Genomic DNA, 13,347 nt, shown 5'->3' on the forward strand with positions numbered 1-13,347 from the left:
TCAGAAAATTGCCGCAATCACCCTCATTTCATGCAAATAACTCTGCACAAGCCTTCTGTTAGGCGGCAAGGAACCCAGTGGGCACACACCTGCGAGTACCCCAACTGATGGATTAGTGTATCAGCACTACCAACAGAGACGTCCAGATGTATGACGAGATGTTTGATTGTGATCCAACAGTCACCTCAAATGAGTGTGTTGGATGTTCCAACACTGTAGGAATCATAGCTGTGTGCGGCCAGCTGGCTTGCGGAAGATCAGATGGGTTTGCATGACCTTGTTGCGATGATGACAGACAGCTTGTCCAATAACTCACTATGCTTCTGTTCACTGCCAGGTCTCTGTAGGCATTCTGCAAGCACCAATGAATATTTGTGATCCTTTGGTTTTCTGCCAAAAGAAATTCAATGACAACTCTTTGCTTGGAATGCTCATTACAGACACCTTTTTGAAAGCTTTGTATAGCATTGCAACCTATCAGAACTTCATGAAACTATAGAGGCTGAAATGGGAATATTCCACACTATCTCACAACAAATTCTGTAATTTTACAACTGAAATTGGTTGAGAAAAAAAATGTGTTGAACGCCCCACATACATGACCATTCCAATTTAACTTGTTCATAATTGTTATCCCTAGGTAGGTAGTTGTAGTGACAGCCTTTAGATTTGTGTGATTTATTGTGTAACTGAAATTTTCTGGTTACTCTTGTGGATGACCTCAAACTTTTCATTATTGAGGGTGAATTGCCACTTTTTGCACCCTACAGATATGTTGTATAAATCATTTTGCAATTGGTTTTGATTTTCTGATGTCTTTACTAGATGGTAAATGACAAAATCATCTGCAAACAATCTAAGGTGGCTCTTCAGGTTGTCCCCTAAATCATTTGTATAGGTTATAGGGCCTAGAATACTTCCTGGGGGAACACCAGATATCACTCCTGTTTCACTCAATGAATGCTAAGGAGGACCACAGGCTACTTCATAAAGTGTGTAGTACAGCATATTTACTGATTTGAAGAATATAACCAAAATACAGAAAAATAATTACTCTTTGAAAAAGCTATTTACTCAGTGACTTTTTTACTTTATCATATTTGTGAAAATGCTTTTATTGTTTGATATGTTCTACAAAATATGATTCAACATAATGAATACAATGCTTATACAGTCATTCCGTATTTAATCCATAGCTCTATATTAATACCAGTCACAAGCCCATCACATTTTTGTAACTACTTTTTACTTAACAGCTCTGATCATGTGGTTAGTGTCATAGACTCTCAGTCACAGGTTCCAAGGTTCAATTACTGCTCGAGTTGTATTTTTTTTCCCTGCTCGAGTCGGGGTTTTTTCCCTGCTTGCCTTTGGATGAGCGCATTGTCCTTTTTTTCTGCTCACATCTGGATGTGTGCATTGTCCTCTACATCATTTCATCATCATTGACATACAAGGCACCAAAGCAGAGTCAAATAAAAAGACTTGCACCAAGCTCCTGAACTTCCCAACTGGGGTTTCCCAGACAATAAAGTCATTTTACTGATGCACAAGTGCAGTCATGGGTAACAGCTAGAATACAATGCTTGTACAATCACCAACGTGTTTAATCCATGCCAATTCATACTTTCACACTAATACCATAAATACAAAAGTAACTCTGTCTGTTACATTTTCACGACTGAATCGCTGAACCGACTTCCATGAAATTTGGTGTGAGATAGCTCGAATCCTGCTGAAGAAGACAGGCAAGCTACTCTACAAAGTGTGTAGTACAAAATATTACGCGAACTAAGAAAAAATATTTATTCTTTAATAAAGCAATTTACTCTTTCACTTTTAAACTTTATCATATTTGTGAAAATACTTTTATAGTTTGATATGTTGTACATAATATGATTCAATGTAATCAGTACAATGCTTATTCAATTCTCAATGTTTTTAATCCATAATTTAACACTAATACCAGTAGCTCTCTCTGTTACGTTTTGACGAATCTACTGATGAACAGATTCCAATGGTATTTGGTATGGAGATAGCTTGAACCCCGAGGAAGGCCATAGGCCACTTTAGGAAGTTGTATCTTTTTTAGTGTTATTAACATTTTTAAATATTGTACACGTGAGTGACATGCACACAATGCTGGCGTGATGGTTGGCAACACTTGGTGTCTATAGATTATTCTGTGGCAGTGCAAATCCAATGTTACTGTGTGTGTGGTTTATGATATTGAATTCCTGCACCACCTGTCATAGTAGGAGAGTTTTGGTGGAGATACAACAATAAAACTGGACAGTAAGCCTGAAAACCATATTTCAAACTGTTTTTATAAGCCTCACAAATGTAAATCTGAGTTAGCGGGCTGTCAGGTGGCCTTAAGAGCTTCGGAGACATTACAACATTCACAAGCCCATTATATTTTATATGCAGACTGTCACACTTCTCTTACAGCTTCCAAGATGCTTGAAGACTCACAATGTTGGCATCATTTAAAGGCTGTATGACAAACAGAGAGTCGTACCTTTGCATGTGGAGAGTGAGAGGCTTTTCTTGAGACTGCATTTGATTATGATTTATTAACTGACTATGTTAATCATAAATTAGTCATCACAGGGGGATGGAGCAAAAATGTAGGCACCATAACACATTTAAAATGGAAGAGAGAAATAGTTTGGTAGGTGTTGCCCTGGTGGAAAAATCTCACAAACAGTACTAGGTGAGCCAAAGAAACCCCTAAAAACTCTACTTCTGCACAAATGTAAAGAATTGAGGCATTTTAAATATAATTACAATATATAATGTATGCTTTCAGATTCAACATTCAGCAAAATAATAGAAACACTTCCATTATGTACCTACACACTAGCATTGCAGATATTTTTTAGATGTTTATCTCTACACCACAATATTGTTCATCATAAAAAACTACTAATATGCAAGCAAAGCAGCAGGTAGCAACTAGTATAATATAAAAACCAAGTGTAACACACCTTCTGTGAGTTCGGTCAGTTTCAGAATCTCCAGAAAAAACTTTCACAAAATATTTCACACCACAGGGTTCACCTTCATCCTCTCTTCCGGGTTGCAATGTCACTGATGCTGGAGCATTTGGTGGCAGTGTGAAGGTAAATGGAAATGCATTTGGTCCAAGTTTCTTTAAGAGACGTTCCTGTAAATACCACATTTTTGACTAGTTATTGTAAACATCATAACTTTTCAAGATATTTATTGTTCTCTCATTTACTCTCAAGCTAACATTGAACAAAAATATTTTCCATCTACAATCAATCAAACTGTTTTGTCTAACTAAGTGTTTTTATTACAATAATGTGTTACTTAATATCACTGTATCATCTGGAAATACTAAAAGAAAAAATCATACTGAATGGTAAAGGAGGCCTGGGCGCTATTTATGATTATCATCATGATAGAGAGGTAAATGCACCTAAGGCATGGATGGGCTCCCAGTTTCATTAACTAAGTCACTTTAACCTTTCATGAAAGTGCTGGTATTCACCTGTGCAGCAGGATGAGATGACTTTAGTGGTGCATGAAAGCAATCAGAGAGTAGAGTATAGCTGTTTTCTGGTACTTTCTGGACCAATTGTGATATTTTACCTCCTCGTTTACTTAAGCTTCCTACAGAGTTAGTACACCTAAAACTTTTGCAGTATTTTCTAAACTTCTTAAATACTTTTAAAGCTTATTCAATTTGAGATATTTGGTGCCTAATGTTAAAAGTTTTTGGCTATTTTCGGTGCTTTGCTATTGTGACCTAATTTAGGCCACACATATGAAATTTATATAGAAATAGCCATTTGTTTGTTTACTCACACTATACTGTACTTATATGTGAAAGTAAATGTTAGCCAAACATCTTCTTAGGAAACCAGAATGTCACTGCATATCTAGCCAGGATATTTGTTATAAGTAACATACATAATCCATTGCTTTCTTAAAGCTAAATACAACTTAAATAAAAATGTTATTTACATGTAATTTTTAGCCTTTGGTGTGTTCTATGTCATACCTGTAGATTCTCGTGATAAGATTCTACAATATGTTAATAGTTTCATGATAGCTACTTGATATTATCATTCTGAACTATATCTCAAAGAGCATTCTATTTATATTATTATTCTATTTATTATTATTATTATATTTATATTCTAAGATGCTCGTTTTCATTTCCATTCATTGCAGCCATTTGTGACTCTGTCATCGACTATCATGGAAATAAAGCAGTGGGGCACATGGTCAATTTTTTGTGGGAGGGAGAAGTTTGGTTGATGCCCCTTCATAGTGGCTCACTAAGACTGAATACTGGACATTTATAAACAGACATGAGAGATTTGTTGGACAAATCTTTCCGATGTAATTCTGATGTGGTATCACTGTTTCATCTCTTGAATGAATTTTGTATGAAAGAAGTTAAAATTCTGCAGAAGCTCTCTCATTATTCTGCAAGACTTCTTTGCAGCAAATACTCTGCTCAGGACTAAGCCTGAGGCCATGAGTAGGTCAAAATTCCATACTTGATCACACAGAGGAGATGATGAGTCACAGACAGGCACAACAAAAGTATTGCTATACATTTATGTGAGTTGCGAGTGGGCATGTTGTGCTTGTGTGAATGTTTGTGTATTTTCTGCTTCAGAAGAAGGCCTTCTGATTGAAAGCTTAAAGGTATAGCAATTTTTCCGTTGTGCCTGTCTGCGACTCAATTTCTTTCATAATATTGTCTTGATTCCATCATGGACTTTCCATTGCTTGATTTTTTCCATACTAGATCCTTTCTATTGGGGGTGCTAGCCTCATCGTTCAGGAAGAAAAAGGGAGCCACTCTGTATCAAGAGCAGAAAATCAATGGAAGATTATGGCACGAATGTTCTAACATTGTTATTGACTATAGTGAACTGTCTTTAATTTACATATGGTGGGATATGCACAGTAGTTTGTGGCACACTGAGTTCTAGAATACAGTTTAGGTATCCCGAAGATATATGTATTGCTGATTTGAGAGTTTTATAGTATTCAGTGGTCAAAACAACCATACATGGTGTACTGTGTAGTGATACATCCCATTCCTTGAATGAGAGGCATCATGTTCTTAATACATATGTCAGGGAAAAGATGTTTGTGACAGAGAGTAATCAATAAGTGGTGAGCACCACACTTTTGGGAGGTGTTTTAAATCATAGGTGCTGATACCAGGGCTAACAATCCAGTGACTCTATAAAAGTGGACAGTTGCCAGACAACCCTACCTGCTGAGTTGGAGATAGGAGTTCCATGGAGTGGGTGGTGCATAGGAAAGAGCTCCATGAAATCTAAGAATGCAAAATGTCAATGATAATAAATGTATTGTAATTGCTAATCATCAATTTGAATGTCAGATCTATTATGTACATAATACAAAGAGGCATTATACGAGTTGGTAGCTGCCCTAATTGATCATGTATTGGGTTGTAATTTTGAAGATAGTATAAGGAGGTGAATTGAATCTCACTTCTTATTTATGTGTTGGAGTGAATGAGAATGAGAAGTTAATTCTCAGCAGCTTTATTTGCAGCCTGCAAGGAGGCAAAGTCTGAGCCAAATTGGAGGAAGAAGGCACAGACTAGCTGAGCCCTGATTAATAATATTTAACGGTGACCAAATACTCAGTTTGCAACATTCATTGTATATACAAGGAGTGTCCAGGTGGCAACTTATTTAAGTGTTTGAAGCATGAGGTGAAATATAACAAAACACCACACAGTCTGAGCCAATCTGAAACACTTCAACTGTGGATCCCACCTCCTCCTCCAGTATCAAGTGGTCACTGGTTTTGCGACTATATAAACTGAAATAAAAAAAAACAAAAAGGGGGATATCAGAAAAAAGGGAGATATCACAGCATTAAGTACTCTACAGAAATAATTCAGAATCCGTACTTTTTTGTTAATCACAGAACAAATGTTTATCACAGTATCAAGGAATTAAAAAAAACAAATAGCACATGCATCTTAAACACATGCAGTACCTGATCGTAGGTTTTGCTCCAATTAATATGCACCAGGTCCCCATAGACCCATGGTACCAGAGAAATGTCTCATTTACTATTTATGTAATTTTACTACATTTTTCAGTCTAGTGTCTTGTCATGCAATTTCTTGTTTTGAGAGGGTAATTTTTTGTCTTTTTCTTCAAATTTGTGACTACTATGATATAGGTAGAAGTTTTACCCACCTTAATTTGAAAAAATATTTCATACTGGAGTTCATCCTTTTTGCTGAGGCAAATAAAAAAATTGTAATGTTACAGTTTAGCTCAATTCTGTATTAGTTCTCATTACATAGATGTTGTTGTTGTTGTGGTCTTCAGTCCTGAGACTGGTTTGATGCAGCTCTCAATGCTACACTATCCTGTGCAAGCTTCTTCATCTCCCAGTACCTACTACAACCTACATCCTTCTGAATCTGCTTAGTGTATTCATCTCTTGGTCTCCCTCTACGATTTTTACCCTCCACGCCGCCCTCCAATACTAAACTGGTGATCCCTTGATGCCTCAGAACATGTCCTACCAACCGATCCCTTCTTCTGGTCAAGTTGTGCCACAAACTTCTCTTCTCCCCAATCCTATTCAATACTTCCTCATTAGTTATGTGATCTACCCATCTAATCTTCAGCATTCTTCTGTAGCACCACATTTCGAAAGCTTCTATTCTCTTCTTGTCCAAACTATTTATCGTCCATGTTTCACTTCCATACATGGCTACACTCCATACAAATACTTTCAGAAACGACTTCCTGACACTTAAATCTATACTCGATGTTAACAAATTTCTCTTCTTCAGAAACGCTTTCCTTGCCATTGCCAGTCTACATTTTATATCCTCTCTACTTCCACTATCATCAGTTACTTTGCTCCCCAAATAGCAAAACTCCTTTACTACTTTAAGTGTCTCATTTCCTAATCTAATTCCCTCAGCATCACCCGACTTAATTCGACTACATTCCATTATCCTCATTTTGTTTTTGTTGATGTTCATCTTATATCCTCCTTCCAAGACGCTCTCCATTCCATTCAACTGCTCTTCCAAGTCCTTTCCTGTCTCTGACAGAATTACAATGTCATCGGCGAACCTCAAAGTTTTTATTTCTTCTCCATGGATTTTAATACCTACTCCAAATTTTTCTTTTGTTTCCTTTACTGCTTGCTCAATATACAGATTGAATAACATCGGGGAGAGGCTACAACCCTGTCTTACTCCCTTCCCAACAACTGCTTCCCTTTTGTGTCCCTCGACTCTTATAACTGCCATCTGGTTTCTATACAAATTGTAAATAGCCTTTCGCTCCCTGTATTTTACCCCTGCCACCTTCAGAATTTGAAAGAGAGTATTCCAGTCAACATTGTCAAAAGCTTTCTCTAAGTCTACAAATGCTAGAAACGTAGGTTTGCCTTTCCTTAATCTTTCTTCTAAGATAAGTCGTAAGGTCAGTATTGCCTCACGTGTTCCAGTATTTCTACAGAATCCAAACTGATCTTCCCTGAGGTTGGCTTCTACTAGTTTTTCCATTCATCTGTAAAGAATTCGTGTTAGTATTTTGCAGCTGTGGCTTATTAAACTGATTGTTCTGTAATTTTCACATCTGTCAATACCTGCTTTCTTTGGGATTGGAATTATTATATTCTTCTTGAAGTCTGATGGTATTTTGCCTGTTTCATACATCTTGCTCAGCAGATGGTAGAGTTTTGTCAGGACTGGCTCTCCCAAGACCGTCAGTAGTTCCAATGGAATGTTGTCTACTCCGGGGGCCTTGTTTCGACTAAGGTCTTTCAGTGCTCTGTGAAACTCTTCACGCAGTATCGTATCTCCCATTTCATCTTCATCTACATCCTCTTCCATTTCCATAATATTGTCCTCAAGTACATCGCCCTTGTATAGACCCTCTATATAATCCTTCCACCTTTCTGCTTTCCCTTCTTTGCTTAGAACTGGGTTTCCATCTGAGCTCTTGATGTTCATACAAGTGGTTCTCTTTTCTCCAAAGGTCTCTTTAATTTTTCTTTAGGCAGTATCTATCTTACCCCTAGTGAGATAAGCCTCTACATCCTTACATTTGTCCTCTAGCCATCCCTGCTCAGCCATTTTGCACTTCCTGTCGATCTCATTTTTGAGACGTTTGTATTCATTTTTGCCTGCTTCATTTACTGCATTTTTATATTTTCTCCTTTCATCAATTACATTCAATATTTCTTCTGTTACCCAAGGATTTCTACTAGCCCTCGTCTTTTTACCTACTTGATCGTCTGCTGCCTTCACTACTTCATCCCTCAAAGCTACCCATTCTTCTTCTACTGTATTTCTTTCCCCCATTCCTGTCAATTGTTCCCTTATGCTCTCCCTGAAACTCTGTACAACCTCTGGTTCTTTCAGTTTATCCAGGTCCCATCTCCTTAAGTTCCCACCTTTTTGCAGTTTCTTCAGTTTTAATCTACAGGTCATAACCAATAGATTGTGGTCAGAGTCCACATCTGCCCCAGGAAATGTCTTACAATTTAAAACCTGGTTCCTAAATCTCTGTCTTACCATTATATAATCTATCTGATACCTTTTAGTATCTCCAGGGTTCTTCCATGTATACAACCTTCTTTCATGATTCTTAAACCAAGTGTTAGCTATGATTAAGTTGTGCTCTGTGCAAAATTCTACCAGGCGGCTTCCTCTTTCATTTCTTAGCCCCAATCCATATTCACCTACTATGTTTCCTTCTCTCCCTTTTCCCTCCAATCACCCATGACTATTAAATTTTCGTCACCCTTCACTATCTGAATAATTTCTTTTATTTCATCAAACATTTCTTCAATTTCTTCGTCATCTGCAGAGCTAGTTGGCATATAAACTTGTACTACTGTAGTAGGTGTGGGGTTCGTATCTATCTTGGCCACAATAATGCGTTCACTATGCTGTTTGTAGTAGCTTACCCGCATTCCTATTTTCCTATTCATTATTAAACCTACTCCTGCATTACCCCTAATTGATTTTGTGTTTATAACCCTGTAGTCAGCTGACCAGACTACTTGTTCCTCCTGCCACCGAACTTCACTAATTCCCACTATATCTAACTTTAACCTATCCATTTCCCTTTTTAAATTTTCTAACCTACCTGCCCGATTATGTGATCTGACATTCCACTGTGTTATATTGTAGTGCCTCAATAATTTCGGTGTAAATTCTAGAAACACTCGGCTTCAACCGTCTCGAATGCCCGGTATTTTAGGTATGAGTGCGAGAGAGTGAGAACATTTCTACTGATCCACCTGTTTCTATGTGCAGGTCAGAAGTTTGTTATTAGAAGGCTGTAAGAGGGGTGACTCATTGATGACAACAAGTGTTTGCCGCCAGTGCCACAGAAGACGTGAGGAGAACTCAAGGAATAATTATGTCATATTCTTAGATGTGTTAGGGTCTGTGGTGATTGTAAAAAAGACATTTGAACAATGGAAGATAGATTGCTATGCACATTCATGTCTTGGACTCGGAGGAGTCAAGATGCATGTTCATATTTTCATATGGTTTTTAAACCAACTCTTATGTCTCAATGTACTTAATTATTTCTAAAGCTTGAGATGCAAGTGAGACGATGAAGATATTTATATATCTAAGAATAGAATTTTGTTTTGCATAGCAGTTCTAGTACATCATTAATCAATGAGTACGTTGACTCTAAAGTTCATATATGTGATCAATAGATTACAGAAATAAGAAGATATTATTTTCTGTTGCAGAAAATGTTAGAACATGGCGACCTAAGTGACAAGACCTGAAGAAAATGGGGATTTAAAAACAGAAACAGAAAGGAGATATTAGGTGTTGCCATAGCAACCAAGCCTAACAAGATACGAGAACTGTTTGCAGTTATCATATTGAGTCCAATAAGCAAATGGAAGAAAGTTGCAAGTTCAACGCAGTAAAAAAGATGAGAAAGTAATAGCGGAGAAAACTGCAGAGAAGACCTCAACTTTTCGACTAAGAAGATTGGGTGTGGAGAGTAAGCAGTCTCCACACACGTACACTGCTTCAATGCAGACGCAGTAATCAGCTATCAAAGCTGATTGCACCAGCAACTGTTCACCGGTGCTGACTCTGCATCCGCTCACTGACGACGACACTGAAACCAACATCTGACGTCGCCGGCGCCAGTGCTCTCCACCGGCACTGAATACACATTTGCTCACCAACACCTCTACAACTCTACACCGGGTGAGCGAAAACCAGTAACTATTTGGTAAAAGTTGAGGGAAAGGATAACTGTTATTATAGTTATTGTACTCAGGGGTGAATTTTCTTTAGATGATTACCAGGTCTAAGATCAATAAAAATAGGATCAAGAACAACAACTAGCAGAATCAGTCACAGCAATTAGAGTGACCAGGAAAATGCCAGACTTGTATGAATTAGTGAATTTCATTAAAACCCAGTGAGCAAATTAAGCAGCTGTAAATACTCAAATTGAGAATTTAAGTGAAAAATTAAATGCTCAGAATGAAGCTTTAAGGAGAGAAATAGGTGTAGTACATTCTAGATTAGATGCTAAGGTAGATGACCAGAGAACAAAGTCAAATGCTCAAAATGCTTCATTGAGAAATGAACTGAGTACTAATTAAAGTCTTAAGTTAGATTCAGTGAATACCCAATTAAATAGTAAATTAGATGCTCAGAGTGAAATTTTAAGTAATCAAAGTGAAACCTTGAACAGTCAAGCAGCAAATACAGTTTTATTAAAGACTGAATTTGACTCTTTAAATGATAAGGTAGAAAATATGAAGTTAGATTTAAAGAGTGAACTCACTAGTTCTTTGAATACTCTCGTAAATCAACTGGTCACTGACTTTAATCAGAAACAGAATGAAACTTTAAATATTCAAATGACAAATATAGGTTTGTTGTCCATCAAAATAGATGCTCAAAGCAAAGAATCTAGTAATTGATCCATAGACATAGTTACTTTGGACACTGAATGCAACATCAAATATAATAATAATAATAATGTAGAATCTGAATTTAGTGAAAAATTAAAATTTTGTAAAAATGTATGTAATGTTACATTTAATTCTATAGGAAAAGAAATGAATAGTTTGGAAGAGAACACAGACCAACCTAAGGAATTAATATTGATTATTCAATCGAAAATTCCAGGTGTTAGTATACGAGCTCTTACTACAAGAGCTGTCAGTTCACGAGTAAATAATGTAGAACAAAATTTCAAAGAAAAAATAGTGAACTTTGACATTATAAATATAAGTATTCTGGCAGAAACATTTGAGCAAATTATAGAAAGAGAAATTACTGAGAGCATAATATCCAGAAACGTTGTGACTGTTGCTTTTTCCAAACCTAATGATACTAACAAGGTTATAGACAACTTGTGCGAAGAATTCAAACTTGTCCATGACAGAGTAGAAAATAGAATAATTTTACCTAAGGTTGTGTTATCTAGTAAAGTGGTGATTGTTTTGTTGTGGGTAGATTTTCACACAAAATTTAATGAAAAGTACTAGTTCGAATTTGTTCAAGTGAGGTTAAATATCAGATCCATGGGATCTGGGCAGAGTCACATCTGTCTCCCAGGGACGTTAATGTTCTGTGTTAATGGGCGGGGTGATGACTGTCGGATCCCTAGTTGTTTTCAGTGATTATTCTGTTCTATTTTTCCTGCAACAAATTTCCTTCAAATCTTAAACTATTCTGTTATCTGTTCTTGAATTCTTATACTACCCTACTATCCTATTGCCTCTGCATGCTTGTCTTTACTTGGCTGACAACCAAAGCAAGTCATTGATATCAAGACCATACTGCTTCTTGTAGTAATAGCAATAAGTGATTGTATCACTATTCATGGTCTCAAATGTGTTACATGTGCTTCTGGTCCACACTATGTAATCAACATGATAAATTTTGTTGTTATATCATGTCAGGACTGAAGCATATATTAATGTTTTCATAATATGCTTCTTAGAAGCAGTTGGATTCTGATTTGATACATTGGCAGTTACATCCATAACAGTTAGTGCCCAATAAGTATTTCAATCGACTTCATGCTCTGCTCTAGTCAGCAATGGCCTCGAATCCCAGCATCAAAGTACAGTTACATCTTAATTTTGCCTAAGTTATTCTTTAAGAGCAGTCATGGAATATTAGATTAATAGAAAATGGAAGTTTGGAAGTTTATATGAATCATTACATAATTGCGATAGCATGATACATAATTTTTACCCTTCGTGAGATATAATGTAAATGTATCACTTTTGGAAAGGGGGGGGGGGGGTAGTGTAAGTACAAGCAGACTAGCACTAATCACACACACCACCTTTCAGACAACCCTCGCAGACAAGTGTAACGGATTCTTCACCATTTTCCGTTCCATAGGTGTTCCTAAGATTTTCTTTGGGGGCTTCTAAGGTGAAGGTGAGAATGCCTATTCTGTAGGAGACATTTAACATCATACCTCCCCAGGCTTCTCACTGAAGTACCGGCAAAGTAGAGATCCTGAGGAAGGGGGGTGGTAAGGGTTTTCCTGTCTTTGGGGCGATCTTCTTTCTCTTCTTAGATCTTAGCATTCTCTTCTCATTTGAGTACCGGTCTATCTTTCCCTCTTTACATATGCAAATACTTCTATCGCTGAAGTCCTCATTATTTTCCATGGTTTCCAACAACCTTCAACTTATTTCATATAAGTAGGACGCAGAATCAGGATACACAAACACACATCTACATACACACAAAGATAAACTTAAACACAAACAGGAGAATTACGATTTAGAAACCTGAAGTGGTGTAAGAACTGACGAGGGATTTGGGGAATAAAGATACACTTACATCTGAGTCGATGCACATATTACATTGTTGATATGTGACGATTCTGCATTGTTATTTTTTGTCATGTACATCTGAGTCGATGCATACAATACATTGTTGATATGTGACGGTTCTGCATCATTATTTGTCACTCTCAAAAATATATTTACATGTGCCTTTGAGAAAAGGCATAGTATCTACTGGGAGTTGGTAAATACAGGCAGACATACCATCTACTATGTGTGGGCATGATATCTGTTTATATGGTAGAAGTGAGGAGTGAAAGAGAACTCTAGGGTATTAGATGGAGCATTGGAAAGTGGAGTTAAGGTGTAAAGTAGAGTTGTAATTTTACCAGAGAATATTTGTGAATAGTATTCATAAAGATGTATGATAAGGCAGTGAACCAGCTGGCCTACTCAAGAAGGATACAGAGGGTGCACTCAACAGTTATTGGATGAGAAAAAGGGCGGATAGGCAGACCGATGAAAGGCTGATCT

General features: G+C 37.0%; 1 protein-coding gene across 1 annotated transcript in view; it reads right to left on the reverse strand.

The window, feature by feature from the left end:
- Positions 1–13,347, reverse strand: part of LOC126259163 (arrestin homolog) — an 87,509-nt gene that overhangs the window by 57,609 nt on the left and 16,553 nt on the right. The window contains exon 3 of the mRNA XM_049955722.1: positions 2,991–3,169. Within this exon, the coding sequence (XP_049811679.1) occupies positions 2,991–3,169 (179 nt within the window). The remainder of the gene's footprint in view (positions 1–2,990; positions 3,170–13,347) is intronic.

Source organism: Schistocerca nitens, chromosome 1 (genome assembly GCF_023898315.1).
Source record: "Schistocerca nitens isolate TAMUIC-IGC-003100 chromosome 1, iqSchNite1.1, whole genome shotgun sequence".
Classification (NCBI taxonomy): Eukaryota; Metazoa; Arthropoda; class Insecta; order Orthoptera; family Acrididae; genus Schistocerca; species Schistocerca nitens.